General features: G+C 43.8%; 1 protein-coding gene across 3 annotated transcripts in view; it reads left to right on the top strand.

The window, feature by feature from the left end:
* The window catches only part of EMSY (EMSY transcriptional repressor, BRCA2 interacting), a 30,504-nt gene extending 12,856 nt beyond the window's left edge, over nt 1-17,648 (top strand). The window contains exons 13-19 of one of the 3 annotated variants that reach the window (XM_077298726.1): nt 797-983; nt 1,295-1,459; nt 3,379-3,531; nt 10,519-10,754; nt 10,885-11,406; nt 13,185-13,715; nt 16,706-17,648. In XM_077298726.1, the coding sequence (XP_077154841.1) occupies nt 797-983; nt 1,295-1,459; nt 3,379-3,531; nt 10,519-10,754; nt 10,885-11,406; nt 13,185-13,715; nt 16,706-16,891 (1,980 nt within the window). In that variant the 3' untranslated portion in view covers nt 16,892-17,648. Of the gene's footprint in view, nt 1-796; nt 1,005-1,294; nt 1,460-3,378; nt 3,532-10,518; nt 10,755-10,884; nt 11,407-13,184; nt 13,716-16,705 lie in introns of all 3 variants that reach the window. The other 2 variants (XM_077298727.1, XM_077298728.1) reach the window with 2 other exon arrangements.
* Nucleotides 17,649-19,213: the final 1,565 nt, after the last annotated feature.

Genomic DNA, 19,213 nt, shown 5'->3' with positions numbered 1-19,213 from the left:
CACAGCTGCACTCACAATTCTGCTGGTGCAGTCACTGTGTACATACATTACATTACTGATCCTGAGATACATCCTGTATTATACCCCAGAGCTGCACTCACTATTCTGCTGGTGCAGTCACTGTGTACATACATTACATTACTGATCCTGAGTTACCTCCTGTATTATACCCCAGAGCTGCACTCACTATTCTGCTGGTGCAGTCACTGTGTACATACATTACACTACTGATCCTGAGTTACATCCTGTATTATACCCCAGAGCTGCACTCACTATTCTGCTGGTGCAGTCACTGTGTACATACATTACATTACTGATCCTGAGTTACCTCCTGTATTATACCCCAGAGCTGCACTCACTATTCTGCTGGTGCAGTCACTGTGTACATACATTACATTACTGATCCTGAGTTACATCCTGTATTATACCCCAGAGCTGCACTCACTATTCTGCTGGTGCAGTCACTGTGTACATACATTACATTACTGATCCTGAGTTACCTCCTGTATTATACCCCAGAGCTGCACTCACTATTCTGCTGGTGCAGTCACTGTGTACATACATTACATTACTGATCCTGAGTTACATCCTGTATTATACCCCAGAGCTGCACTCACTATTCTGCTGGTGCAGTCACTGTGTACATACATTACTGATCCTGAGTTACATCCTGCATTATACTCCGGAGCTGCGCTCACTTTTGAGCTGAGGTGTTGTTACCGCGCACTTTCTTTGGATGAGTGTGGAGGAAGCCGCCATGTCTTTGGCTGAAGCTTGTGTTTCCTTCCTTTTTTAGGTCCTTATAAAGCCGAAGCCGGTGACGTTTCAGGCCACGGTGATGAGTGAACAGACCCGGCAGCTGGTTACTGAAACCCTGCAGCAGGCGTCTCGGGTGGTGGAGACCACGAGTGCCACCATCCAGGAAGTTAAGGAAGACACTGAGAGCAGCTCGTCCTCCACCGAGTCCTCCCAAAGCTCCCAAGGTGCCGTTGTCTACATGTCAAGTTAAGCCAAGAAACAAAGCGCGCTTTCGACATTCTCCCCCCTGAATCCTCCATGAAGGGGGGCCCTAGGCGATTCTCTACCCTTAATTCAGTGGCTGCAGACCTGCTCCGATCACTGGCAGAGCGTAGGCTTTCCCTGCAGTGACCTCTTGAGGAAAAGTGGGGTATTACACACCAGAGCTTAACATGGATGAATCCCCCGCCCTTACCCCTCCATACTGGTTTCTCTTGCCCTTGGATCATCGGTTTTGGGTTGATTGACAATTCTTCCATTTTCTTGACCCCTTCAGATTCCCAGCCGGTGGTCCATGTCATTGCATCTCGGGGTCAAGACTGGTCAGAGCATGAAATAGCGATGGACACCACCCCCACCATCATCTACCAAGACCTCGTCGGGGAGTCCCAGTCTGCAACGTCCACCATCAAGGCCCTGATGGAGCTGCAGCAAACCAGTGGTGAGTGCGGGCGGCGATATAACGCTCGTTATAACATGTAACGGTCTGCTGCTCGTATACTCCGCTCACATCCAGAGCTGCAGTCTGAGTTCTGCTGTTTGGATTGGACACTTTGCTAACGTTTGCTGGTTTCTGAGCTCGCACTTCTTTCCCATCGCCTGCTGATTCAGTTTCTGTGCTGAACAGTAAACGCTGGGGGTTATACAGTAGATTTAAATTAAAGGGGTCGCCCATAAATAGTAATTTATACAGCTTGCTGCTATGCTTCTATCATCCCATTTATGCCCTCTGGCTCTGCACAGCTCTGCTTTCTATTTGTTTCCTGTGTTTACCACATTATCAGAGCTTTGCGTGAAGGGGGCCGCCTGCTTGTTTATTGTAATATTGAAGCCAGAGGACTGGCTTGGCTAATGAAACAAGCCCCTTTTGGTGTGTGATGGGGCTGAGTGACTTCTCATTCTTATAGTTAAGCCAGCCCCCTTCTGTGTGTGATGCTGCTTAATGGCAGCTCATTCATATAGCTAAGCCAGCCCCCTTCTGTATGGGATTGGGCTGAGTGGCAGCTCATTCATATAACTAAGCCAGCCACCTTCTGTGTGTGATGGGGCTGTGTGGCTGCTCATTCGTATAACTAAGCCAACCTCCTAATGTGTATGATGAGGCTTATCGTCTGCTCATTCATATAGCTAAACCAGCCCCCTTCTGTGTGATCAGGCTAAGTGGCTGCTCGTTCGTATAGCTAAGCGAGCCTTCTGTGTGACCGGGCTGAATGGCTGCTCATTTGTATAGCTAAGGCAGACCCCTTCTGTGTGTTATGGGGCTGAGTGGCTGCTCATTCGTATAGCTAAGCCTGCCCACTTCTGTGTATGATGGGACTGAGTGGCTGATCATTTGTATAGCTTAACCAGCCCCCTTCTGTGTGTGATGGGGCTTAGTGGCTGCTCATTCATATAGCCGAACCAGCCTCCTTCTGTGTGTGATGGGGCTTAGTGGCTGCGCATTCGTATAGCTGAACAAGCCTCCTTCTGTGTGTGATGGGGCTGAGTGGCTGCTCATTCATATAGCCGAACCAGCCTCCTTCTGTGTGTGATGGGGCTTAGTGGCTGCTCATTTGTATAGCTGAACTAGCCCCCTTCTGTGTGTGATGGGGCTTAGTGGCTGCTCATTCATATAGCCGAACCAGCCTCCTTCTGTGTGTGATGGGGCTTAGTGGCTGCGCATTCGTATAGCTGAACAAGCCTCCTTCTGTGTGTGATGGGGCTGAGTGGCTGCTCATTTGTATAGCTATGTCAGCCCCCTTCTGTGTGTGATGGGCTGTGGCTGCTCATTCGTATAGCTAAGCCAGCCTCCTTTTGCGTGTGATGCTGCCCATTGTCTGCTCATTCAAATAGCTAAGCAAGCTCCCTTCTGTGTTCTGGCTCCATGGATGCTCATTTGTATAGCTAAGCCAGCCTCCTTCTGTGTGATCGGGCTGAGTGGCTGCTTATTCGTATAGCTAAGCCAGCCTCCTTCTCTGTGTGTGATGGGGCTAGAGTCTGCGCATTTGTATAGCTAAGCCAGCCCCCTTCATACACTGCTTTGATGATGACAGGATTCTCGGAGGTTGTGCTGCTCAATCTCAGAGTTGAAGATTGAGGCAGTTGGATGCAGCTTTGGATGTGACTGGAGTGTAATGCTCAGACACTCCTCTTTATCGCCCTCCTGGGATTGAGGGGCATCCGTGCCCCCCAGTTGTGGAGCTGTGGTCCATAGTTCTGCATGTCACCACTTCCATACATTTCTCATGGTAGTCGACAATCTGGCAGTGGTTCAGTCCTGTACATTCCTCTTCTTACATACAAGCCCCCCGCGATCCCCAGGGACCCCCAGCTACTCCCAGGGCCGGCCATTCTGTTCATGATTGCCCTTTTATTCTTCAGTGAAGGAGAAGGTGGAGTGTAAGCCCCGGCAGGCGACTATTGACCTCAGTCAGATGGCCGTTCCCATCCAGATGGCCCCAGATAAGCTTCAGGCCGAAGCTGCTTCCATCGCTGTGGTGGAGTCAGAATTGGTGGCAGAATACATTTCAACAGGTAGGGGGCGCTAGCAGCTATGTTACCATCCTGTAATGAGGCGACCGCTCCTGGGACCACTGCTGTGATTGTCAGGTAGTAGCCACATCTAGCTGCCACTAGACCACTACAACCCCCAGCATGGCCCGAGCTCTGGATATGACCATAGTACAATCCACATATTCTCTACTCATAGGGCACTACAACCCCCAGCATGGCCCGAGCTCCGGATATGACCGTAATACAATCCTTATATACTCTACTCATCGGACACTACAACCCCCAGCATGGCCCGACCTCTGGATATGACTGTAGTACAATCCTTATATACTCTACTCATAGGACACTACAACCCCCAGCATGGCCTGACCTCTGGATATGACCTTAATACAATCCTTATATACTCTACTCATAGGACACTACAACCCCCAGCATGGCCCGAGATCCGGATATGACCGTAATACAATCCTTATATACTCTACTCATAGGACACTACAACCCCCAGCATGGCCCGACCTCTGAATATGACCGTAATACAATCCTTATATACTGTACTCAAAGGACACTACAACCCCCAGCATGGCCCGACCTCTGGATATGACTGTAGTACAATCCTTATATACTCTACTCATAGGACACTACAACCCCCAGCATGGCCCGAGCTCCGGATATGACCGTAATACAATCCTTATATACTCTACTCTTAGGACACTACAACCCCCAGCATGGCCCGACCTCTGGATATGACTGTAGTACAATCCTTATATACTCTACTCATAGGACACTACAACCCCCAGCATGGCCTGACCTCTGGATATGACTGTAGTACAATCCTTATATACTCTACTCATAGGACACTACAACCCCCAGCATGGCCCGAGCTCCGGATATGACCGTAATACAATCCTTATATACTCTACTCATCGGACACTACAACCCCCAGCATGGCCCGACCTCTGGATATGACTGTAGTACAATCCTTATATACTCTACTCATAGGACACTACAACCCCCAGCATGGCCCGAGCTCCGGATATGACTGTAGTACAATCCTTATATACGCTACTCAGGGCACTACAGCCCCCAGCATGGCCCGACCTCTGGATATGACTGTAGTACAATCCTTATATACTCTACTCATAGGACACTACAACCCCCAGCATGGCCTGACCTCTTGATATGACCTTAATACAATCCTTATATACTCGACTCATAGGACACTACAACCCCCAGCATGGCCTGACCTCTGGATATGACCGTATTACAATCCTTATATACTCTACTCATCGGACACCACAACCCCCAGCATGGCCCGACCTCTGGATATGACTGTAGTACAATCCTTATATACTCTACTCATAGGACACTACAACCCCCAGCATGGCCTGACCTCTGGATATGACCTTAATACAATCTTTATATACTCGACTCATAGGACACTACAACCCCCAGCATGGCCCGACCTCTGGATATGACCGTAATACAATCCTTATATACTGTACTCAAAGGACACTACAACCCCCAGCATGGCCCGAGCTCCAGATATGACCGTAATACAATCCTTATATACTCTACTCATAGGACACTACAACCCCCAGCATGGCCCGACCTCTGAATATGACCGTAATGGAATCCTTATATACTCTACTCATAGGACACTACAACCCCCAGCATGGCCCGAGATCCGGATATGACCGTAATACAATCCTTATATACTCTACTCATAGGACACTACAACCCCCAGCATGGCCCAAGATCCGGATATGACCGTAATACAATCCTTATATACTCTACTCTTAGGACACTACAACCCCCAGCATGGCCCGACCTCTGGATATGACCGTAATACAATCCTTATATACTGTACTCAAAGGACACTACAACCCCCAGCATGGCCCGAGCTCCAGATATGACCGTAATACAATCCTTATATACTCTACTCATAGGACACTACAACCCCCAGCATGGCCCGACCTCTGAATATGACCGTAATGGAATCCTTATATACTCTACTCATAGGACACTACAACCCCCAGCATGGCCCGAGATCCGGATATGACCGTAATACAATCCTTATATACTCTACTCTTAGGACACTACAACCCCCAGCATGGCCCGACCTCTGGATATGACCGTAATACAATCCTTATATACTGTACTCAAAGGACACTACAACCCCCAGCATGGCCCGAGCTCCAGATATGACCGTAATACAATCCTTATATACTCTACTCCTAGGACACTACAACCCCCAGCATGGCCTGACCTCTGGATATGACCGTAGTACAATCCTTATATACTCTACTCCTAGGACACTACAACCCTCAGCATGGCCCGACCTCTGAATATGACAGTAATACAATCCTTATATACTCTACTCATAGGACACTACAACCCCCAGCATGGCCCGACCTCTGAATATGACCGTAATGGAATCCTTATATACTCTGCTCATAGGACACTACAACCCCCAGCATGGCCCGAGCTCTGGATATGACCATAATATAATCCTTATATACTCTACTGATAGGACACTACAACCCCCAGCATGGCCCGACCTCTGGATATGACCGTAGTACAATCCTTATATACTCTACTCCTAGGACACTACAACCCCCAGCATGGCCTGACCTCTGGATATGACCGTAGTACAATCCTTATATACTCTACTCCTAGGACACTACAACCCCCAGCATGGCCTGACCTCTGGATATGACCGTAGTACAATCCTTATATACTCTACTCCTAGGACACTACAACCCTCAGCATGGCCCGACCTCTGAATATGACAGTAATACAATCCTTATATACTCTACTCCTAGGGCACTACAACCCCCAGCATGGCCCGACCTCTGAATATGACAGTAATACAATCCTTATATACTCTACTCCTAGGACACTACAACCCCCAGCATGGCCCGACCTCTGGATATGACCGTAATACAATCCTTATATACTCTACTCTTAGGACACTACAACCCCCAGCATGGCCTGACCTCTGGATATGACCGTAGTACAATCCTTACATACTCTACTCATAGGACACTACAACCCCCAGCATGGCCCGACCTCTGGATATGACCGTAGTACAATCCTTACATACTCTACTCCTAGGAAACTACAACCCCCAGCATGGCCTGACCTCTGGATATGACAGTAATACAATCCTTATATACTCTACTCCTAGGACACTACAACCCCCAGCATGGCCCGACCTCTGAATATGACAGTAATACAATCCTTATATACTCTACTCCTAGGACACTACAACCCCCAGCATGGCCCGACCTCTGAATATGACAGTAGTACAATCCTTATATACTCTACTCCTAGGACACTACAACCCCCAGCATGGCCTGACCTCTGGATATGACCGTAGTACAATCCTTACACACTCTACTCATAGGACACTACAACCCCCAGCATGGCCCGACCTCTGGATATGACCTCAATACAATCCTTATATACTCTACTCCTAGGACACTACAACCCCCAGCATGGCCCGACCTTCTGCTAGGGTCATCCTGCTTTCTGTACCATTTCCACCTAGATCTGATGGTTCCTGGCGCCATCACTGATCCGTGTATTCTTAGTACTGATGCCGCCTCCGTGTGCACATGACGTCCCCTCTAAGTTCATGGCGCCGTATCCTTATAGGGGCTGCAGCGTGATATGAGTAGGGTGGGCCGTCCGCCATCCTCGTCACTCCTGGGCTCATCCCGCTGCAGCATTGAAGATTCCTGTGCCCCCGTGATCCGCGCTAACTGCAGGAACGTGACAGCTTGTGCTCAACTGCCCTGCAGCGCCTCCACAGGGTAGTGAGAGCGTTACACCAAGTCCATGCATAGCAATGACCCAATTTACTAGGAGTGTCTGATGTCAATCTCGGAGACGGTTTCCAGTAGAAATGGATATTTTTGTGAGTGCAGCTCTGGAGTATAATACAGTAGGTAACTCTGGATCAGTACAGCATCAGTAATGTAATGTATGTACACAGTGACTGCACCAGCAGAATAGTGAGTGCAGCTCTGGAGTATAATACAGGATGTAACTCAGGACCAGTAATGTAATGTATGTACACAGTGACTGCACCAGCAGAATAGTGAGTGCAGCTCTGGGGTATAATACAGGATGTAACTCAGGATCAGTAATGTAATGTATGTACACAGTGACTGCACCAGCAGAATAGTGAGTGCAGCTCTGGGGTATAATACAGGATGTAATTCAGGATCAGTAATGTAATGTATGTACACAGTGACTGCACCAGCAGAATAGTGAGTGCAGCTCTGGAGTATAATATAGGATGTAACTCAGGATCAGTAATGTAATGTATGTACACAGTGACTGCACCAGCAGAATAGTGAGTGCAGCTCTGGGGTATAATACAGGATGTAATTCAGGATCAGTAATGTAATGTATGTACACAGTGACTGCACCAGCAGAATAGTGAGTGCAGCTCTGGGGTATAATACAGGATGTAACTCAGGACCAGTAATGTAATGTATGTACACAGTGACTGCACCAGCAGAATAGTGAGTGCAGCTCTGGGGTATAATACAGGATGTAACTCGGGATCAGTAATGTAATGTATGTACACAGTGACTGCACCAGCAGAATAGTGAGTGCAGCTCTGGGGTATAATACAGGATGTATTTCAGGATAAGTAATGTAACGTATGTACACAGTGACTGCACCAGCAGAATAGTGAGTGCAGCTCTGGGGTATAATACAGGATGTAACTCAGGATCAGTAATGTAATGTATGTACACAGTGACTGCACCAGCAGAATAGTGAGTGCAGCTCTGGGGTATAATACAGGATGTAACTCAGGATCAGTAATGTAATGTATGTACACAGTGACTGCACCAGCAGAATCGTGAGTGCAGCTCTGGAGTATAATACAGGATGTAACTCAGGATCAGTAATGTATGTACACAGTGACTGCACCAGCAGAATAGTGACTGCAGCTCTGGAGTATAATACAGGATGTAACTCAGGATCAGTAATGTAATGTATGTGTACACAGTGACTACAGCAGCAGAATAGTGAGTGCAGCTCTGGAGTATAATACAGGATGTAACTCAGGATCAGTAATGTATGTACACAGTGACTGCACCAGCAGAATAGTGAGTGCAGCTCTGGAGTATAATACAGGATGTAACTCAGGATCAGTAATGTATGTACACAGTGACTGCACCAGCAGAATAGTGAGTGCAGCTCTGGAGTATAATACAGGATGTAACTCAGGATCAGTATTGTAATGTATGTACACAGTGACTGCACCAGCAGAATAGTGAGTGCAGCTCTGGAGTATAATACAGGATGTAACTCAGGATCAGTAATGTATGTACACAGTGACTGCACCAGCAGAATAGTGAGTGCAGCTCTGGAGTATAATACAGGATGTAACTCAGGATCAGTAATGTAATGTATGTGTACACAGTGACTACAGCAGCAGAATAGTGAGTGCAGCTCTGGAGTATAATACAGGATGTAACTCAGGATCAGTAATGTATGTACACAGTGACTGCACCAGCAGAATAGCGAGTGCAGCTCTGGGGTGTAATACCGCCTTAGTAATGTATGTGCACGGTGACTGCCCCTTCTGGAGGCCTGTGAAGTCTTGGCTGTATTATGTTGCCGTCTTCCAGTAATCCTGTGGCTGCGGTGCTGTGACTTCAGACTCAGCTCATTCCTGTGGTCGCACTTTTCCCGGGGTCATTTATAGGCTCATAACTACGGTAACTTAATGAAATTAGTGAGTGGGAAATGTGTTTTCATTTCTCTTACTTATTGGAATAGACGGCCTTTTGTGGTTCTTTCTGAATTTGTGCTTTATCCGGTTTATAAAATCCAGTTTCATTGATCCTATTACAGGAGTTAATGAATAGGAGAAGAATCCAGAGGGGTCTCGGGGGTCCAGAGTGTAGAAGGGTCATAAAGCGTCGTCTTTGGAGCAGCCATCCTGCTTTACCATCCATGCACTGCCTATTAATCTGAATGGACACGGTGTAATGCTTAATTTCTCCTGTGGAGGCGCTGTATGGAACCGGACCACTTAATACCAGGTTTCCCTACTAATCACCGCTGATCGTGGGTGGTCACACTACGGTGATACTTTGTGATTGACCTTTGTTCAGGGGAACCTTCTAACAAGTATTGATGGTCCAAAGCGTAGAACTGCGCTGACCCCTAAATGCAAATTGTTGTGAACGTACGTGATTTCTGGGTACCCGTGTGTGGAGAGGACCCGAGCTGCCCTCTTTATGTGGGGGTCCCTGGCGGCTGGTGCAGGGCCCCGAACGCTGCTGCTATCGATATAAATGCAGCTGACAAAGACAGTGGTGCGGTTGTCGGTGCTCGAAGGCACCTTCACTGCCATCAAGTCAATAATCTTGATGTATTATGCAATATATAATTTTTTTATTTTTATATTTTTCTTACATATTTTTCTTATTGTGTGTATGTATATGTGCGTGTGTGTATATGTATATATATATATATATATATATATATATATATATATATATATATATATATATATATATATATATATAGTATATATATATATAGGTATATATATATATATATATATATATATATATAGTTAATTAAATGAGATAATATCTAATAATACAATTACATATATATTTTTTAATTTTGTAATTAGATATTAAAATTTCATTACTTTATTAAATTAACATTTTTTTTTTAAACAAATTACAAAATAAACAGGCGTATTTGGTGTCGCCTCGTCCATAAAAGTCTGGTCTATCAAAATATAAAATTAACCCGATCTAAATTTTGGTCTTTTTTTTTCTTGGGACACAACATCTTCCCTTACAAAAAAAAACAAAGCAAAAAAAAAAAAAAGGCTAAGTGAAAAATATGGAGGATTTTAATTCTAGCAAACTTTCAGCATTTAAAGAGCCATGCTGCCATTGTTCACTGACTATCTTGAAATCGAAGATGGGTTGCAATTTAGTTTGTTTTGTCCCATCCCTCCAGGTAAAGCGAGGCCTGTGGCGTCCACCACCACCACCGTGGGTTCCGGCGAGGTCCCCCTGGCGTCTCTCCTCCAGGTCAGCCACCCGTCGTCGCAGCACCACCAGCTGCAGACCTCGCAGTCCTCCCGCGCCCTGCTGCAGCACGTCTCCCAGGCTCAGAGCGCGGCCCAGACGTCCGTGGTGGTGAAGTCGCTCCCCTTGTCCTCCAGCGGGGCCATTACTCACATAATGCACCAGGTAGGTTCATCAGAGCGTGGCCCGCCATTACCGTGGTGTATGGGCATGGTGGCCCGGGCGCACACCCCCATACACCTACTCTCACAGGCATTCTCTTATTTATGTGACCCCTTTGATGATAAACTTGCAGGCGTTGAGCAGCCACACTGCGTTCAAGAGAACAGAAGAGACCGTGACGGAAGAGGGCGAAGTGGAAGAAATGGACACGTTGGACCCCCAGACTGGTCTCTTCTACAGATCTGCCCTGGCTCAAAGGCAGCAGAAACAGATCCACCTGCACCAGGAGGGGGCGCACCTCCAAGTGAAGACTGTCCAGTCCCTGCAGACCAAACAGAAGCAGATCATCCAGCTCCAGCCGGAGCAGATCCAGCACAAGATCCAGCAGACGGCTCAGCTGTCGATCAGACAGCAGAAGATCACCCCCCTGCAGCAAGAGCACCTCCAGCAGCGCCACATGCTGGTGAAAGAGCGGCACATCCCCTCACTACTGTCTCAGCCGCAGCAGACCGTGGTGCAGGTGCTGGCCGTGAAAACCACCCAGCAGCTGCCCAAACTGCAGCAGATACCAGGCCAGCAGAAGATCTACATGCAGTCCCAGCTCTCACAGACCCCAATACACATCCCAGTCTCGGAGAAGCAGCCCACCAGCCAGGTATGCATGCCGGATAGGGTGGGCTCAATCCGCTGATATTTACATGTATCTTTTATACAGTCTTATACATTCACTAAATGCTTGGGAAGTATGCTACTTCATATATCCTACATTATACTCCAGAGCTGCACTCACTATTCTGCTGGTGCAGTCACTGTGTACATACATTACTGATCCTGAGTTCCATCCTGTATTATACTCCAGAGCTGCACTCACTATTCTGCTGGTGCAGTCACTGTGTACATACATTACATTACTGATCCTGAGTTCCATCCTGTATTATACTCCAGAGCTGCACTCACTATTCTGCTGGTGCAGTCACTGTGTACATACATTACATTACTGATCCTGAGTTACATCCTGTATTATACCCCAGAGCTGCGCTCACTATTCTGCTGGTGCAGTCACTGTGTACATACATTACATTACTGATCCTGAGTTACATCCTGTATTATACCCCAGAGCTGCACTCACTATTCTGCTGGTGCAGTCACTGTGTACATACATTACATTACTGATCCTGAGTTACATCCTGTATTATACTCCAGAGCTGCACTCACTATTCTGCTGGTGCAGTCACTGTGTACATACATTACATTACTGATCCTGAGTTACATCCTGTATTATACCCCAGAGCTGCACTCACTATTCTGCTGGTGCAGTCACTGTGTACATACATTACATTACTGATCCTGAGTTACATCCTGTATTATACCCCAGAGCTGCACTCACTATTCTGCTGGTAGGGTCACTGTGTACATACATTACATTACTGATCCTGAGTTACATCCTGTATTATACTCCAGAGCTGCACTCACTATTCTGCTGGTGCAGTCACTGTGTACATACATTACATTACTGATCCTGAGTTACATCCTGTATTATACTCCAGAGCTGCACTCACTATTCTGCTGGTGCAGTCACTGTGTACATACATTACATTACTGATCCTGAGTTACATCCTGTATTATACCCCAGAGCTGCACTCACTATTCTGCTGGTGCAGTCACTGTGTACATACATTACATTACTGATCCTGAGTTACATCCTGTATTATACTCCAGAGCTGCTCTCACTATTCTGCTGGTGCAGTCACTGTGTACTTTACGTTACTGATCCTGAGTTACATCCTGTATTATACTCCAGAGCTGCACTCACTATTCTGCTGGTGCAGTCACTGTGTACATACATTACATTACTGATCCTGAGTTACATCCTGTATTATACCCCAGAGCTGCACTCACTATTCTGCTGGTGCAGTCACTGTGTACATACATTACATTACTGATCCTGAGTTACATCCTGTATTATACCCCAGAGCTGCACTCACTATTCTGCTGGTGCAGTCACTGTGTACATACATTACTGATCCTGAGTTACATCTTGTATTATACCCCAGAGCTGCACTCACTATTCTGCTGGTGCAGTCACTGTGTACATACATTACATTACTGATCCTGAGTTACATCCTGTATTATACCCCAGAGCTGCACTCACTATTCTGCTGGTGCAGTCACTGTGTACATACATTACTGATCCTGAGTTACATCTTGTATTATACCCCAGAGCTGCACTCACTATTCTGCTGGTGCAGTCACTGTATACATACATTACATTACTGACCCTGAGTTACATCTTGTATGTATTATACCCCAGAGCTGCACTCACTATTCTACTCAAGTACAGGATGTATAGGATGAGGAATATAGGGTCTGTGTTTTTTTTTTTCCTCACACTGTGTCACTTACACTTGTTTTTTCTTTTCTTCCCTGTCGCAGCCCTTTGTAACGCAGGGTTCTTCGGTTACAAAGATCACATTTGAGGGCCATCAGCCGCCCACTGTTTCGAAAGCAACATTAAGTGAATGTCTGCCAAAACTCACTCCTGCTATGACCAATATCGTCCCCAGCATGTCTGTGACAGACAAGACCATTGCGGATATACTGAAAATGTCCATGTTGGAAGCCGACATAGATCCGAACATTGAACCCATGATTCTGGATACCCCGATTAAAGTAACTCCTCTTATTAAACCTATGCCAGTGTTGACAGAAGCGGCCATACCTCCTCAGGTGCAGAGGCTATGTATACCAAGTTCAGTGACTTCAGCCGTACCACCACTTCCTAAATGCTTCCCAGCACCCATCATTACCGCAACATCTTCCACCGCTCTACCAGTACCATTGCCACCGCCTCCTCCGCTTACAAGAAAGGTAGATGTTCCAGTTGCCAGTCAGATTATACAGATCCAGAATGTCCCACAGCCCCCAAAGAGAGTGGAAGAGATGCCTTCTGAAATCATCATACAGGTAAACATGCAAGACTGTAACTACTATAATACTGCTCCTATGTACAGGAATATAACTACTATAATACTGCTCCTATGTACAAGAATATAACTGCTATAATACTGCCCCTATGTACAAGAATATAACTACTATAATACTGCCCCTATGTACAAGAATATAACTACTATAATACTGCTCCTATGTACAAGAATATAACTGCTATAATACTGCCCCTATGTACAAGAATATAACTGCTATAATACTGCCCCTATGTACAAGAATATAACTACGATAATACTGCTACTATGTGCAAGAATATAACTACTATAATACTGCTCCTATGTACAAGAATAGAACTACTATAATACTGCTCCTATGTACAAGAATATAACTACTATAATACTGCCCCTATATACAAGAATATAACTACTATAATACTGTCCCTATGTACAATAATATAACTACTATAATACTGCCCCTATATACAATAATATAACTACTATAATACTGCCCCTATATACAAGAATATAACTACTATAATACTGCTCCTATGTACAGGAATATAACTACTATAATACTGCTCCTATGTACAGGAATATAACTACTATAATACTGCTCCTATGTACAAGAATATAACTACTATAATACTGCCCCTATATACAAGAATATAACTACTATAATACTGCCCCTATATACAAGAATATAACTACTATAATACTGCTCCTATGTACAGGAATATAACTACTATAATACTGCTCCTATGTACAAGAATATAACTACTATAATACTGCCCCTATATACAAGAATATAACTACTATAATACTGCTCCTATGTACAAGAATATAACTACTATAATACTGCCCCTATATACAAGAATATAACTACTATAATACTGTCCCTATGTACAATAATATAACTACTATAATACTGCCCCTATATACAAGAATATAACTAGTATAATACTGCCCCTATATACAAGAATATAACTACTATAATACTGCTCCTATGTACAGGAATATAACTACTATAATACTGCTCCTATGTACAGGAATATAACTACTATAATACTGCTCCTATGTACAAGAATATAACTACTATAATACTGCCCCTATATACAAGAATATAACTACTATAATACTGCCCCTATATACAAGAATATAACTACTATAATACTGCTCCTATGTACAGGAATATAACTACTATAATACTGCTCCTATGTACAAGAATATAACTACTATAATACTGCCCCTATATACAAGAATATAACTACTATAATACTGTCCCTATGTACAATAATATAACTACTATAATACTGCCCCTATGTACAAGAATATAACTACTATAATACTGCCCCTATATACAAGAATATAACTACTATAATACTGTCCCTATGTACAAGAATATAACTACTATAATACTGCTCCTATGTACAGGAATAGAACTACTATAATACTGCCCCTATATACAAGAATATAACTACTATAATACTGCTATGTACAGGAATATAACTACTATAATACTGCCCCTATATACAAGAATATAACTACTATAATACTGCTCCTATGTACAAGAATATAACTACTATAATACTGCCCCTATGTACAAAAATATAACTACTATAATACTGCTCCTATGTACAAGAATATAACTACTATAATACTGCTCCTATGTACAAGAATATAACTACTATAATACTGCTCCTATGTACAAGAATATAACTACTATAATACTGCTCCTATGTACAAGAATATAACTACTATAATACTGCTCCTATGTACAAGAATATAACTACTATAATACTGCTCCTATATACAAGAATATAACTACTATAATACTGCTCCTATGTACAAAAATATAACTAGTATAATACTGCCCCTATGTACAAGAATATAACTACTATAATACTGCTCCTATGTACAAGAATATAACTACTATAATACTGCCCCTATGTACAAGAATATAACTACTAGAATACTGCCCCTATGTACAAGAATATAACTACTAGAATACTGCCCCTATGTACAAGAATATAACTACTATAATACTGCTCCCATGTACAAGAATATAACTACTATAATACTGCCCCTATGTACAAGAATATAACTACTAGAATACTGCCCCTATGTACAAGAATATAACTACTAGAATACTGCCCCTATGTACAAGAATATAACTACTAGAATACTGCCCCTATGTACAAGAATATAACTACTATAATACTGCCCCCATGTACAAGAATATAACTACTATAATACTGCTCCTATGTACAGGAATATAACTACTATAATACTGCTCCTATGTACAAGAATATAACTACTATAATACTGCCCCTATGTACAAGGATATAACTACTATAATACTGCCCCTATGTACAAGAATATAACTACTATAATACTGCCCCTATGTACAAGGATATAACTACTATAATACTGCCCCTATGTACAGGAATATAACTACTATAATACTGCTCCTATGTACAAGAATATAACTACTATAATACTGCCCCTATGTACAAGAATATAACTACTATAATACTGCTCCTATGTACAAGAATATAACTACTATAATACTGCCCCTATGTACAAGAATATAACTACTATAATACTGCCCCTATGTACAAGAATATAACTACTATAATACTGCTCCTATGTACAAGAATATAACTACTATAATACTGCCCCTATGTACAAGAATATAACTACTATAATACTGCCCCCTATGTACAAGAATATAACTACTATAATACTGCCCCTATGTACAAGAATATAACTACTATAATACTGCTCCTATGTACAAGAATATAACTACTATAATACTGCCCCTATGTACAAGAATATAACTCCTATAATACTGCCCCTATGTACAAGAATATAACTACTATAATACTGCCCCTATGTACAAGAATATAACTACTATAATGCCGCCCCTGTGTACAGGAACATCTGTGTAGTTTGTGTACTATGAGTCTGGTACCTTCCATGTTACATTTCCGTCCTTGGCTTTCCTTGCAGACCATCCCGCAGTATCCCATCCCCTGTCACTCCAGCTCTAACGTGGTGGTGGAGCCGAGCGGTCTCTTGGAGATGAATAACTTCACCAGTCAGCGGCTCGGAGATGAAGACACGGTGATCATACATGACGACATCACGGATGAGAGGACACAGTGTAAACCATCCCTGAATACTGAGCATGCGTAGCGACATGCCCTCCAAGCCGCCACCCGTGTGGCGACACCGTCACGTTTCACGCCACAGGACGACTTTCTCTATGAGCACAGTATTTTTCTTTTTTATGCCAGTGAGGAAACTCTTGTGACCAAGATCTGCCCCGACTAATCATGGAACGGCATTGGGATCTGCACATTTCACAGGAACCATTTTTCTTTTAAATATTTTATACAATCAGTAAAAACCATAACGGCTGCCTCCAGTCCACCGAAGCGTTACCCCCGATAGATGCGGAGGCTGGGAGTGAATATTAAGGGAACACGTTCTGTCTTCCTGGTCATATTTACAGTGCAGCTTCTTGGGCCTTGTTTGCCAGAATTACTTCAGACATGTAGGCCGCGTTGCTCATGGCAACCAACATGAACCTGGTATCTTCTTACAAATGACCAATCACAGCTCTGCTTTCATGTTTTCACTGAAGATTTTGAAATGAAAGCTGAGCTCTGATTGGTTGCTATGGGCAACGAGGCCTTCGTTTCTAATAAAGCCTAGTGAGGGGGTTTTTAGAGTACAAGAAAAAATGTGGTGAAACCGCAAATATTTCACGGTGATTACTGACTCTGTAGTAACAGGACGTATAAGAAAAATCTAGATTGGGAGCAGATCAGAGCCACCTGTAGGGGCCGAGCCCACAGCCATCATGGCGTCTCGGTCTCATGTAATGTGAACATATCCTAGTCACGAATGGGAAATCTTATTATTCTTCTACATGTCCCAGCAGAGCCTGAAAAAAAAAAAAAAAAAGCCCAAATAATCAGAATTATAAGAGTTTTATTGAGGACAACGCAGGACGCGCTCATGTGCTGCGCCCGTAAGGCTATGTGCACACGTTCAGGATTTCTTGCCGAAATTTCCCGAGCAAAACCGGACATTTTCTGCAAGAAATCCGCGTGCGTTTTTTGAGTGTTTTTCTCACGTTTTTACCGCGTTTTTGGTGTTTTGGTTTTTTTTGCGGATTTTTCCGGAGGTTCCCAATGCAATAATACAGTGGGAAATCCGCAAAATTAATGAACATGCTGCGTTTTTTTCCGCAATGCGTTTTTTCGCATCATGTGCACAAAAATTGCAGAATGCATTCTAAACGATGGGATGCATAATGTATGAGTTTTTGTCTCATTTTTATTAAAATCTGCAACGTGTGCACACAGCCTAAGAGGGGGAGTTATGAGAGCCGCCATATTTGTTTACGTGGACAGGGCGCATTTGTACCAATATTCATCAGTCTCTCAGATAAGAGATTTGACGTCCAAACAGTTGGATGACGCTAATTTTGAGCACGTCCTGTTGTTTCAATTAACTTTATCATATCACCTTAAAGGACAACTGTAATATAAAGGGTCCGAGTATTAGAAAATTATGGCTGCTTATTTTTTTTTTTATTGCTGGAACAGCTCCACATCAATGTGTGGGTTGTGGCCAGTACTGCAGCTCAGACCTGTCATCAGAAATATCCATATTTTTTGCCTTTTTCCCCCCCCCTTACAGCCGTCTTATTCGGTCCCAGACTTCACATGAGGTTGGACAGCCCCGTGTCCAGAAATCATGATGACAACCTTTGCATTGTGATGCCGGCCATACATATTCGCAAATATTGCTTTTAGCCACCATTTGCGAGAGGAGTGGGCACCAGTTATCTGTACCATGTAACCATTCCCCACCCTGGGCTGTTCCTAATGTGGACTGATGAGTTGTCATGCTCCTGTAGGGACCGCTGCAGTGAAATTGGGCGTTTGCATCCGGGTTCTTTTACAGATTACAGCTGATCAAACAGGATCCATTGTGATCATCTTAACCTTTTTTATCACCCCTGTATAGAGACTTTATAGCTGCATTTAAGGGTCCTTTGTGCTGCCGAGTCTCGTCCCACGTCGCTGCAAATTGGTCACCGATCATTTTAACCCCCTTAGATGTTGCGTTCAGTGGCATCTATGGGGTTAGGCTGACAGGAGTGCGATGCTTGAGGCCGCTTTCACGCATCAGTAGTTTTTTCTCAGTCCGGCTGTTATCTCAGCATGCTGGACCCACTTTTTGTCACTCTTTACAATTTTTGTTTATGTTCTTTTTGGATGAAGAAAAATTTATAGCTTCTACCTATTAAACTTTTTTTTTTCTTATTCTTTTCCTATTACTTTTTTCATTTTTTTGTTTTGTTTTGTTACTACACTGGTGTAGCGGGCTGTCCACCTTCTGGGGACTTTTTTTTATTATTTAAATGAATGTATTTTGGGCTTAAAAATATTTTTTGGCTTTTGTTAAAAATTTTGCTGTGGTCATAATTTGGCTGTGAGAGGA

Source organism: Ranitomeya variabilis, chromosome 3 (assembly GCF_051348905.1).
Source record: "Ranitomeya variabilis isolate aRanVar5 chromosome 3, aRanVar5.hap1, whole genome shotgun sequence".
NCBI lineage: Eukaryota > Metazoa > Chordata > Amphibia > Anura > Dendrobatidae > Ranitomeya > Ranitomeya variabilis.
This window is presented reverse-complemented; position numbering and strand designations above follow the sequence as displayed.